This window comes from Tetranychus urticae, chromosome 2 (genome assembly GCF_039701765.1).
Source record: "Tetranychus urticae isolate SD_2017Ah chromosome 2, NJAU_TeUrti_SD_1.0, whole genome shotgun sequence".
Taxonomy (NCBI): domain Eukaryota; kingdom Metazoa; phylum Arthropoda; class Arachnida; order Trombidiformes; family Tetranychidae; genus Tetranychus; species Tetranychus urticae.
This window is the reverse complement of record NC_142959.1, coordinates 22,502,124-22,514,033: the sequence shown is the minus strand read 5'-3', so window position 1 is coordinate 22,514,033 and position 11,910 is coordinate 22,502,124. Positions and strand designations below refer to the sequence as shown.

Genomic DNA, 11,910 nt, shown 5'->3' with positions numbered 1-11,910 from the left:
ACGAAAACAGTAACAATGACGCCGAGATCATTTTGGACCCAGATAGCAAAGAGGATGAAGTTGTATCTGACGACCAATCTGATGAAATTGTGGGCATTCTAAGTGATGATGAGTCAGCTACTGATGCATCAGAAAGTGAGGCTGATGATGAAACAGAGTTTCAAAAAGGTTTGGCATCAAAAGATGTATTACGCCCTAAATCATCTACACCAAATTCTCAATCTGGGAGTGGTCGAATGAGTAAAGGTGACATTTATGAATTGAACATAAAGCATGATCGAAAATCAGAAGAGGAACGTGAATCACGCATCCAAGAAGCCATTTTGAGATGCAACTCATTGGTCTTGACTCTAGATGAAAAAGCAAGTTCAACCATTCTTCTTAGAGAAATGCATGGAATAATAAAAGACTTGGCTGAATCTCTTAAATTTGTGAAAGATAAAGAGCTGTCTAACAAAAAAGTATTTGAGATAAACAAAGATTTGAAAGTCCGTAAAACTAACAACAAGGTGAGCATCAAATTAAATCATATATATATATAGAATTGCACCTATTTATATTAAGCCATTGTCTTTAATCAGGACGAGTTATCTCTGAATGGATTGGTAAGATTCCCATTAAAGGCCTATGGTGATGCTGTAACTCAACCTGAAGCACATCGAATTGTCTCTTGGATTTTCAGAAAATGCATAGATGAAAAGATTAAAGAAGGAGCACACATGAATAAAGAGCATGATTATAATCATATAGCTTACAAACTTGGAAATGCTCGTCTATTAGACTTTCATGAGAGAATCAATGATGGTTTTACTGTAATTGATGCTATAATAAGTAAGAAAAAGTCAATTAATTCAAAAATGCCCTTTTAATTCATTATGTATATTCATTTTACAGATCATGCTCATTCTTTAAAGTCAAATGAGCCTTATGGATATCTCTCTTATAAAAAATGCTTACGACAAATTCAAAAGGCGTGCTATGATTATAATAAGAAAAAAGTATCAGAGGCAACTAAGGATGATGAAGATGATGATAACTCAAGTCGCAGTTACTCTCAACCAATGCCAAAAGGAGCCAAAGCAAAGCAGATAAGAAAAGATAATGCAAGAGATGAACTCGAACGCAACGCTGCTTCGCAAAATCATGACGCTGTTGAATCATATGAATGAATTGAGGAAATTTAACCGAGCTTGCCAATCGTAACTCTGCATGAATTGACTTGAAACAAATCTGATTTTTTGATATTAATTACTATATTTTTGACAATTTTCTTTTTTCATTTGATTTAATCTATTTTTTGGAATTTAATTTTTGCTTGTATTTTTGAATATTTGTTTTTTTTGATTAACTAGTTAATTTTTGAGCTATCAATAAAGCCATTTAATTTGCATTTAAATTTATTTAGTCTACTTGAAAGGAGCAAGTTTTGTTTTTTGGCCTGTAGTCTAGCATTTGGACTACAGTCCAGAATATCAAGACACTGAGTCAATAAATTTGGACTACAGTCCGAAAAGTCAAGACTTTTGTCTTTTTACTTGGGCATTTATCAGACTAACTTGGACAATGAGAAGGCAAGAGATTTGACTAATTGCATCATGTGATTGAAAAGTCTGCCATCTGTCAGACTCTTTTTCCTTACTACAGAGTCAGTCAAGTCTGCCACTTACCCTTGATTCAGACTATTTTAAAAAAGTCCTTATTGACGTTTTAGTCCGGATTTTGTCTTGCCAAAACAAGACTTTTGGATCATTGGGTAAATACAATTAACAAAATGTGATTAACAAAGATGGTTCAAGATTGGATATGTTAGTTATGTTCAAGGTTTAATTGTGTGCGTTGTAATACTTTGCCTACAGAGTATTTTAATGTTAATTGAAGTCTTTTTATAGTTAGATTGTAGTCAATACGGTTTAAACAATTTATGAACACTTCGGATATGATTAATTTTACATTACTATCTGTAAAAGTGATTTAAGGCTTCAACTGCGAGTTTAAAGACAATCTTTTAGGGTAAATTGTTCATCTAATTTTAATTTATATTCTCAACAGACTGTTGATTAGTTGCTTTTTTGTCAAGTCAAATCAAGGTGACAATTAAAAGCTCATTGGTATAAATAAGTGTCATTTACTGTCAGTTGGATGTAAGATTATTGTAATAAATATGGATTTATATTGACTTTGAATGATTATAAGAGTATATAATGATTCTTGAGTTTATTTTTACTTCTTTTTTAGTCATCAACCATTTATTGTCTGATAATAATTTTGTTTTGTTTTCTTGTTGTTGACCAACTGCGAGTTGAAAAGGTTGATTGTCAATTATACGGTTGTACTATTATGTTTTAAATTGAAACAAACTATGATACGTAATTATTTTACAATTAAGCTTCATTTGTTGTTATTGGCGTTGTTGATTTGGTTAGGCATGAAATGGAAAGAAGAAAAAGACAGAAAGAAAACATGCTTCAGTTCATTTTTCTTCTCAACTTGAGCTATACACAGTGAATATTGTAATTTAGTTGTGGGGAATAAAGTGTTTTTTGGTGCTGAATTGGCATTGACAAATGAAAGGGGAACATGAAAGAGACAGTTATTAAGAAAGTAATTAGTATGAATAGATGTTTCCAGACATTGACAATGTACAACCTCGGCTTTGAGATGTGACAGCTTTTAATATCTTTTCCGCTTCTCCTGACTTACAATTGTTAGATACATAGACACAATCAAATCTCATCTAACTTTAACAAGTTGAGTCAATTCATTTTTTGATTAGTTATGCCAATTAAAGTTAACTAATTGTGTTATAAAACTGAAAAGCAGGATTGATCCACAGAAAGATATCCAAAGGTGTCATAAATTAAATTTTGAGGTGGTGTATACATATTTATAATTTATATAAAGAGACATGCAGAGTATCTTTGACGATGATTATTGAATGTTTGATTTCCAAAAGAGATATCCATCCTTGTATAATCTTTGCAAGCAAACAAGAAACAATTCCTAAATTATATACTGATCATTGAGTTTGAGATTTGGTTTTTATATTCATTGTTTTGACAGAATTTTAACGAGTTAAATTGGATATTGCCTTCTTCATCTTTTGCAGGTGCGTTAGTTGTGTCTTTAAATTCATACATTTAGATTATCTGCTAATGTCGGTATGATATTGAGAAACGATGTTGTTATTAACAATTTCATCGAGAAGATTCAGTATAACAGATCCGGTGTGATAATCTTTCATTTCTATCTAATAATGTAAATATATTAAACAGGTTAACAAGAATCAGGATTCGCCAAGAAACTTGCAGGAACAGAAGCTTGACTAACAACAATGTTACCCTCCGATGATGGTATTACCATAGGAATTTGAACCGTTTGACCAGTTAATTGTGATGTTAATACAGGATTTACAGACTTTACAACCTGGTTAATGATTGACGGAGATGTAATTATTTGGTTTGTCGTTGCTTGTCCAGCGGGAAATGTGACACCAATGACATTCGGTGGGCATCTTGAAACAACAGAAGACTTAGCAATGAATGTTGGTTTAGGTGTTGGTTTTCGTAATTGTTTTCGGGTATTAAATTTATTGGAATTTAATTGCTTAATGGCTTCCTGAAGAAGAGCTGGATCATTACAACGAACGGGTTTGCTTGGTTTGGTTGAAATTTTGAGTGCTGGTGAGCTAGAAGCTTGAAAATTGCTGAACCACTGAGATGGATCAATTTTGGGTGGACTTGAAGGATCAGTTGAATAATCTCTTTCCATAGGTTTACTGCTGCTGCTAACACAGATACTGCTGCTTATTTCGGAGTAAATATTATCATTAAGTATAGTGTCTGATATAAGATTGGAAAGTATGTTTGGTGATGAAAGTGAGTCAGAAACAATTCTGTCTTGCACCATGGTCGATGAAGATGAATTTATGGTGGAAGAAGAATGAACTTGTGTTAATTGAGGTTGTGATAAAGATGAGGAGGCTGCGGCTGCGATTAAGGTTGTTGTTGATGATGGTGATGATGATAATTTTAACAATGAAGAAGATTGTGAAGGTGATGGTTGAGTTTGTGATGAAGGAGGAGGAGGTGAACCTAATTTTAAACGCTTATTTTTACGTGAATAAGATTTACTTTTTACAGGTGAAAGTACGAGATTAGTATCTCCTCCAATTTGTTGATTTTTTATGTTTAGTAAGGCTATAGAAGCCACTGTGAATAATTTGTCCAGCACAGTTTGAGTTGTATTTTCACTTTTGATTTCATCAATAGTCTTTTCTAGGTAATCGTCGTCTTCCTGCTTTTTAATCCAATCATATTCGAGAATAATTTTCTCAGGATTTTTCATCATTAAATACAATTCACCTACAAGGAGATCAGTAGTTTCGGTGGTCCAACCTTTCTTCAGAGTATCAATTCCAATCTCATGACTGACTGTTTGATATTTATCTTCACTAGAAACAGGATTGGCTTCGGGTTCATTGGTGCTTATTTTTGAATGTTTCTCTTTTTCTTTTTCTTTTTCTTTTTCTTTAACTGGTTCACCTTTACTCTCCTCTTCTTTGGAACTCTCGTTATTACTGTCATTGTCATGACCATTCGCGAGAAAAGCTCCTAACCATTCACCGATTGTTGCATTCGCAGGTGGCAGTGGCAAAATAGTGTTTGAGTTTTTAGCCTCCAATTTAGAGGACTCATCATGAAAATCAGCCCTTGTATTGAGATTATTTTCCTCTTCATGTTTTGAGCTACTTGCTGTTGTACCAGTATCAGTTTCTACTTCATGAACTACTTCACTGTTTGCAGAGTCAAGCATATCTTTCAACATAGAAAGCGATCGTACAGTCTCAGCAATAGGTGGTAAATTTGATTTTTCATCGACATCCATAACTTTATCAGGTTCCGTATCAGATTTAAGCTCAGAATTTTTCACTTTACTTGCTTCGCCATCTTTACTTTGATTTGAGATAGATGATGATGAGTCTTTGGCCTCATTGACGGTGATAGCTTCATTAGATTTTGCCTTACTCGAAGAACCCGATGACAAACTGGCAACACTTTTTTTTCTCTTTTCAGGTATTTCTTTGCCATTCTGATGAAACTTTTGGAGGTAGGCACTTAAACTGAGGTCGATTTGAGAATTGAAATTCAACGGAACTCGTTTTATGACAATTCCTGAGAGGTCATCTAAAAGAGACGAGTGAATGAAAACGCGAAGTTTTTCTGGTTCCAGTTCCATCGTTGGTGAGCTACTACGATTATGATTGACCATTATTAAATTCCTTGCTCTCGAGGTAGACCATCTCCTTTCTAAGTAACCTATAAGTTCTGATAGCCTTTTTTGTAAAGGTGATCGTATTCTTATCCTTGGATTTTGGGCCAAAGAATGAACGCGTAGCCAGGAATCATTAGTAGCTGGATGTAATTCAATGACAATTTCCTTTGGTAGATTGTTTACATTTGATGATGAAGATGGGTGATCATCTAATTTATGAAGTTTTTTCAATGCTTTACAGACAGGGGTTTTAATTTTAAGATTTTTGCCCTTAAATTTGACGACTGTTTGACTAATGGGACAGGTTAAGCAAAGACAAAATAAAAAGAAAGAAATATTAATAGTCAAATATTGTTAATAGTATGAATCAGCTGATTGAAAGCTAGATGAAAGTGTCTGATGACACATGAACAAAAACTCTTTAAGGTTGAATCTAGTAACAAAGATTTAACATAATCAGTATCAAATGCATGATGACAGAAATCTATAACTTTAGTTTAATACTAATACTAATAGTAAGATAAAAACATAAAATACTAAAAAGAAATATGTTTAGCTTATTTTGTCCAAAAGCTTGCATAGCAATACTGAATTACTATAAGAACGGATTTGGAGATCTATACGAAAAACTATCATGAATGAAAAATTATCAAAATATAATCCTGCTAAAAAGTATAAATGAATAATCTAAATTATGAAAATAAAAGTACTTACCCAGTATTGACAAGTTCATTAAGATGGAGTTTAAGTTTAGCTTCTGATTTAGAACCTAACTTTTTCCAAATTTCGCCAAAATTTATAAGACCATAAATTTCTTGAGTTTGTTTATCGAGATCTAATAATGGTAATAGGATAAAGATTAAGATGTAAAGGTTAAATCAATGGTAAAAAAATTAACTGAGAAAAATAAGAAATCACGAAAAATTCATGAAACAAAATAAAGTTATGAAATGAAACGAAATTATAGCGAAGGTATTTGAAATGAAAATAGATTATAATTACATTCTGGAAAGGTGAGAACTGATGATATTTTGTGCCAGGTTCGGTAATAATAGTGGCGAACTTGTTCACGATTTTTAACTTGCTCCGGTGGATTGGAAACTTTCTTATCAACCCTTGAAGCAATGTAAGTTTGAATGGAGCTGAAATCTTTTCCATACTCTGATAAAGCTTCAAAAAACCATTTGATGTCATCGAGCTTCCATGGTGAATTGCGATTTCTTTTGCTTTTGGACTTATCCTTATTTTCGTCATCTTTATCTGGCTGGCCTCCGGTTAGGTCTTCTTTCATAGTTTTAACTTTAGCTTCATCAGAGCAGCTCTTGGGAACTTTTTCCTTCCTCTCTGTGTTAATTTCTTCTCGCAAGATGAATAGTTGATGGAAAGACAGCAAAGAAGAGAAGCAACAAAAACAAATAAACTATTAATATCAATGCACCAATGAAATTGACACCAAGACAACAAAATTAACACTATAGTCAGGGTTTGTTGCCTCAATTAACAAAATTTCAAATTTTAAGCATCAATTAATGATTAGCAAACGATTTGAAAAAATCAGAAGAAGCTTTTGTTTTTTTTCTTGAAAATCAAAATGTCGCTTTGTTGAGATACACTTGATAATTTAACTTTCTTATTAAAGGTCAACTGTTAACTTACTGTGGACAACTTTTACTTGAAACAATATGCGGTAAATCACTTGTAATTGTGACAATAATCATTAACAGAAAGAAATGACAAAAAGTGAATCAAATTGCAAATCAAAAACAATGGATTTTCAAAAATAAATAAATATTGAATAACGATATAGAATTGAGTCAGAAATGAGTTGAGTATTTTTCATTTCACTCTAGATAGCAGCACATACTTTTTTCTAATTTACTTTCAATTTCGAGCAATTTATTAATTTTAGAGATTAAAATGAACTTTAAAAATCAATCAAATGAAACAACAACTGTTCCTGAACTCATTGAGCTGGAAGACAAAGGTTGACATTAAAGTTTTAATGAAATTAAGTTCGTTATTCAATTGTCACTTCAATCGATGTTGAGGATCCAGTCAAAATATCTAAACCTTTTATTTTATTAGCAATTATGATTTCTGGAGCTTTCATTTGATTAAATTTTACTAACAATCGATTCTACTTTATCATAGATTGCTAATTACCTTGAATGAATTGAACAGTTAACTTTTAAATGAAATTTCATCTTAAAATCGACTAGGATCCACTTGAAAAGATATCTACCAGATGCGACTTGGATCAGGTTCACTAGTCGAGTCTCTGCCAGAGACTCTGGTTTGATCACATGTCATAAATTTATGGTGATTTGAGTTGCTTTCTGACTGTTTATTGATCATTTATTTTATTGATTATTACATTTTATGGTGATTTTGTTTCCACATCAAGGTAAATAATATTTTAAATTAATTCATTATCTGTGTCAAGTGTCTACTAAATCTAGGTTTCTTGTTTTAGTTTACGCCCACTCAAGACACTACAGTCTAGTGTATGTAAAATATTTCATTTCTTGTATCCTTTTCTCCATAGTTCTTCTTGTGTTTAGTTTGTTCAGTAAACACTATGGCTGGACAGTTCGAATTTATTAAAGACCATTGGATAGTTATTGAAGCTGTCGAAGGAAATGATGGTGATGGGGAGCCGGAAAAAGAATCAAGCTCGAAAAAGAAGGATAAAGTCTCAAGGAAGCGTCGCAAATCCTCGGATGACAGTGATGTGGAAAGAATCAAGAAGAAGAAAAGAAAGAAGAAATCTAGCAAGAAACGTTCCAAACGCAAAAGAAATTCATCTTCTAGTGACTCAGACTCAAGTGATTCAAGTGGACGCCGTAAAAAGAAGAAAAAGAAATCAAGCAAAAAGTCCAAACTAAAAAAACACAAAGTGAAAAAAGATAAGACCAGAGAAAAGGATAAAGAGAAAGAGAAAGGCAAAGAGAAAGAAAAAGAAAAAGAAAAGGAGAAAGAAAAAGAAAAGGAAAGAGAGAAAGAAAAAGAAAGAGAGAAAGAGAAAGAAAAGGATAAAGAGAAAGAGAAAATTAAAGAAAAGGAAAGAGAGAAAGAAAAAGAGAAAGCAAAAGAAAAAAGTAAAGAGAAGGTGAAAGAGAAGGAAAAAGAGAAGGAAAAAGACACGGAGAAGGAAAAGGAGAAAGACAAGGAAAAGGGAAAGGAAAAGAGCGAAAAATCTAAAAGAAAACGCGATTCTTCACCTGCGTCGAAAGCTTCAACGTCTCACAAAAAAGAATCTACCAGCAATGATTCCATAAATCCATCTTCATTAGTCAAATATACTTCAACTAAACCTTCTATTCAATTTAGTGTAAATGCTAGAAACATCCCTGACTTAGCATCATTTTCTTACGATTCTTTGAAAACTGGTAAACCATTCGTGAAGAAATTCATCCCTTTAAAGCCTGAAAAGATATTAGTTAAGCTTAACTCCGTCAAAGTGGAGAAAAATGAAACTCCACAACCTGATTTTGTTGATCTATCGCCCTCTGAAAAGCGCGTGCTTGAAAAATTAAAGAAACAGCAACAAAAAGAACTCGAAAAGGAAGGAGTGAAAAAGTTGAAAAGTGAATTGAAAACGGATGCAATCGCTACTTATTACTCTTCTAAAAAGTGTCCAGCTGAGTCAAATGAAACTCTGAAACCAGCAGTCAAAGAAGTCTCAACAGTCGCAGAACCTGCAGAAGTTACAGAAGCTGCAGAAACTAAAGAAGTGACAGATCCTTTAACTATAAATCCAAGTGAAATTAAAGAAATAAAAACCGAACCTAGTGAAGAAGCTCCTGAAAAGCCTAAAGAAGAAAAGTGCACCACACCAGTGCAAGAATCAAAGGACACGACAGGTGAAAATAATAGTGAAAAACCCAAGCAGTCTGAAGAAAGCTGCAATAGAAAAATGACTGCCAAGGAATTGCTCGATAAAGTTCGTGCTAAGAAAGGAAGTGAAGTGTCTAATCAAAGTAAACTTATGTCTAAATATCCAATTATTGGTAAAATAAGACGATCCGTTAAAAAAGAGCCAGCCAAGAATGAAAATTCCAACTCTTCTAAAGCAGAAGAAACCACAGTTCGTCCAACTTATTCAGTTAATTTAGACTATCAGTGGTATTTACAATATTATATGTCAGCTTATAATCTAGACCTTCACTCTGCATCTTATTATGCACAATATCATATCAGCACATCTGGTGAATATCGGACAACTGATCTATCTTCTTGGTACCAAAACCAAGGCTACAATGTTCTTTCAATTCCATACGATCAAGTTCAACCAACACCGCCAACTGTTGTACCTCCGGCTGCCGTACCTCTGACTGCTGTACCTCTGACCACTGTACCTGTGATCGATGTATCTCTGACCGCTGTTCCTCCGACAGTTCTACCTGCAACAGTTGCACCTACAGAAGCTGTACCTACAAAAGTTGAACCCGAACTTGCAAAGGCAGAATTCATAGAAGAAGACGAATCGAGTGACCAATATAAAGATGCAGTTATTGCTGAAGTAATGAACGAATTAAAAGATAGAGTACAAGAATCAATGGGAACAAATTTCGATGATACTAATAAAAGTATCGAAATGCGACCAATTAAAGAGGAAAAAGTTGATGCAAATCCAGAGAATCAAGATAAGGTATTTATTGTCCTTGTACCCTTGCAAGTTTACATTTGCTTGTGAAATTAAGAATTGTTTATATACATTTTCGCTCTAATCTTATCGCATTTTCATTTTTCTATTATTCTTTTTCTAACAGATTGTATCCGAGGCTATGGAAGTTGAATCAAGTGATACTCTCATCAATTCCGAAATAACCACAAATGAACCAGCTGAGGTATTTGTTAAAAAAGAAACAGCCACTGAGACAGGTAACAATGATTCAAGTGAAATAATCCAAGTCATAGTACCAAGTACACCTCTGAGTGCAAATGAAGTAAGCTTCTGATATGAAAATATTTTATTTCTTTAATTGACAATTAATTTTCTTTCTCTTTCAATTCATCTATTTATCAATTCCTTTGTCTAGATGATACTTGCAAGTAATAAATCTCCCGAACCTGAATTTTATCGGGAAGATGCTTTTGATTGTGAATCACCACCTCCACCACCTGCACCACAGTCAGCACCAGTTTCATCGTTATTGTCATCTCCACCACCACCGCCACCAGTTATTAGACCTACAATGACTCATTTGAAAACTACTCAAGAAATAGTTTTACCCAATGGTCAAAAATTACCGCCAGGAACTGAACAGATTATAATACATCCTTATCCTTCATCACATCCATTCTCGAACTATTTTAATGCTGATTCATTTGCCAAAGGTTTGGCTGAAAATACCTCTCAAGAAAATGCTAGTAATTTAAAATCACCAGCTGTCCTAACTCATGTAATTAGTTAATTCCCGTTCGTTATAATTTTCATAGCTTGAGGTACTAAAAATCAATCAACAAATCTGTTTTTACTAGATTGGTACAATTAAGACTTGAAAACTCAAAACATCACGATAATCATCATTTGTGACTTGAGAGATAATTCAATTACCAATTGACTTGACTAAAAAGTCCGTGAATTCAAATGAGGTTGGTGCCAAACATTGGAAAAAGAAAGATGAACATATGCTGATAAATCTCATTGGACATTGTCAAGTCTATTGCCACTATTTTAAAAATTTACACGGAATTTCATTTATTAAATAATGAAAATCATCTTGATTTCAAAGATAATTACACCTACATTCTATCGCACCTTGCGAGAAAACAGACTTCAAATTGATATTGATTAATTTTGGTTGAGTAATTAACAAAATGGTTTTTGAATGAAATCATAATTCAGATTTTGTTAATTTTCTTTCGTAGCTCTCAATGGATGCCATTAATTTTGAGAGGAATCTTTGTTTATGGCTTTTGACGGTCAATTAATTGGATTTCTTTTTATGGATTTTGGAAGATCAAAGCTCAACCAATTTAAAATTGAATAAATTAGATAATTTATTCAGAACTGGGAAAGTTTATTAAGAAACAAATTCAAATTTGTTCACTTTGAATTGATCAAAAGCTTTGTTCTTGATTACAGTGCTACCAAACATGAAGATGAATGATTAAATGGATATGATTGAGGATAAAATCTGAATTGATGTGCAACACAATTTAAATTAATCAGTACAAGTATCGAAAGTTGAAGGTAAAATAATTTAACCACAAAACACATTTCTAATAATTTATAACCCATCTTTACTAGCATTTGCGTACATTCAACTCAACTCAACTTGGATATGATGATACTATGGACATATAAATGATTAGAGATGCAAATTAATTTGATAATTGGCCTCAACGGACTAATTAAGAATCATCAAAATTATCGTTAATATTCAATTAACTAAGTTTTCATTATTTTTTTATCAAAAGGTGAGGTGAGTGAAACACTGAATGAAGGCACATCCTAAAGTCATAAATTGATTGTATTAAAAAATAATGTAAAATTTTTGAATTAGTCGTCTGTGATTACAAAAACAAATACGAGTACAAACACATAATTCAATCACTAGAATAAAATTATTTTGATTTCTCAGCTAAATTTGATAAATTTATGTTAGTCAATTGTCTTGCAATGAAACTCTG

The 11,910-nt window shown here is 32.8% G+C and overlaps 2 protein-coding genes across 6 annotated transcripts; one reads left to right on the top strand and one right to left on the bottom strand.

Annotated features, from left to right (window-relative positions):
• Positions 1–2,186: 2,186 nt before the first annotated feature.
• On the bottom strand, positions 2,187–7,088 carry crm (cramped chromatin regulator). Of its 2 annotated transcripts, none has more exons than XM_015936897.3 (4): positions 6,928–7,088; positions 6,274–6,627; positions 5,986–6,106; positions 2,187–5,563 (listed from the first exon to the last, which is right to left on the bottom strand). In XM_015936897.3, exons 2-4 carry the CDS (start codon positions 6,560–6,562, stop codon positions 3,274–3,276), a joined length of 2,700 nt encoding a protein of 899 aa, XP_015792383.1. In that variant the 5' UTR covers positions 6,563–6,627; positions 6,928–7,088; the 3' UTR covers positions 2,187–3,273. The 2 variants fall into 2 exon arrangements, with proteins under 2 accessions (XP_015792383.1, XP_015792384.1); XM_015936898.3 differs by having other exon boundaries at positions 6,274–6,630; positions 6,928–7,072.
• A 462-nt stretch (positions 7,089–7,550) lies between these two features.
• LOC107368939 (uncharacterized) lies at positions 7,551–11,860 on the top strand. 4 transcript variants are annotated; one of them, XR_016198423.1, is made up of 7 exons: positions 7,551–7,675; positions 7,817–9,922; positions 10,044–10,155; positions 10,314–10,676; positions 10,756–11,077; positions 11,146–11,470; positions 11,528–11,860. XR_016198423.1 is itself a non-coding variant. In XM_015936833.3 (5 exons), the coding sequence occupies exons 2-5, from the start codon at positions 7,850–7,852 to the stop codon at positions 10,774–10,776; spliced, it is 2,634 nt and encodes an 877-aa protein (XP_015792319.1). In that variant the 5' UTR covers positions 7,551–7,675; positions 7,817–7,849; the 3' UTR covers positions 10,777–11,860. The 4 variants fall into 4 exon arrangements, 1 of the variants encoding a protein (XP_015792319.1); XR_016198422.1 differs by having other exon boundaries at positions 10,044–10,220; XR_003083448.2 differs by having other exon boundaries at positions 10,044–10,220; positions 11,146–11,860.
• Positions 11,861–11,910: the final 50 nt, after the last annotated feature.

What these genes read in the sequence shown, in the direction of transcription:
- LOC107368939 (XM_015936833.3), top strand. Translation starts at nt 7,850, where the DNA reads ATGGCTGGACAGTTCGAATTTATTAAAGACCATTGGATAGTTATTGAA. An exon ending in CACCTCTGAGTGCAAATGAA is followed by an intron (nt 10,221 to 10,313) that starts GTAAGCTTCTGA and finishes TCCTTTGTCTAG; the next exon opens with ATGATACTTGCAAGTAATAA. An exon ending in CACCAGCTGTCCTAACTCAT is followed by an intron (nt 10,677 to 10,755) that starts GTAATTAGTTAA and finishes TGTTTTTACTAG; the next exon opens with ATTGGTACAATTAAGACTTG.
- crm (XM_015936897.3), bottom strand. Translation starts at nt 6,562, where the DNA reads ATGAAAGAAGACCTAACCGGAGGCCAGCCAGATAAAGATGACGAAAAT. An exon ending in AGTTCTCACCTTTCCAGAAT is followed by an intron (nt 6,107 to 6,273) that starts GTAATTATAATC and finishes TACCATTATTAG; the next exon opens with ATCTCGATAAACAAACTCAA. An exon ending in AATGAACTTGTCAATACTGG is followed by an intron (nt 5,564 to 5,985) that starts GTAAGTACTTTT and finishes CTGTCCCATTAG; the next exon opens with TCAAACAGTCGTCAAATTTA.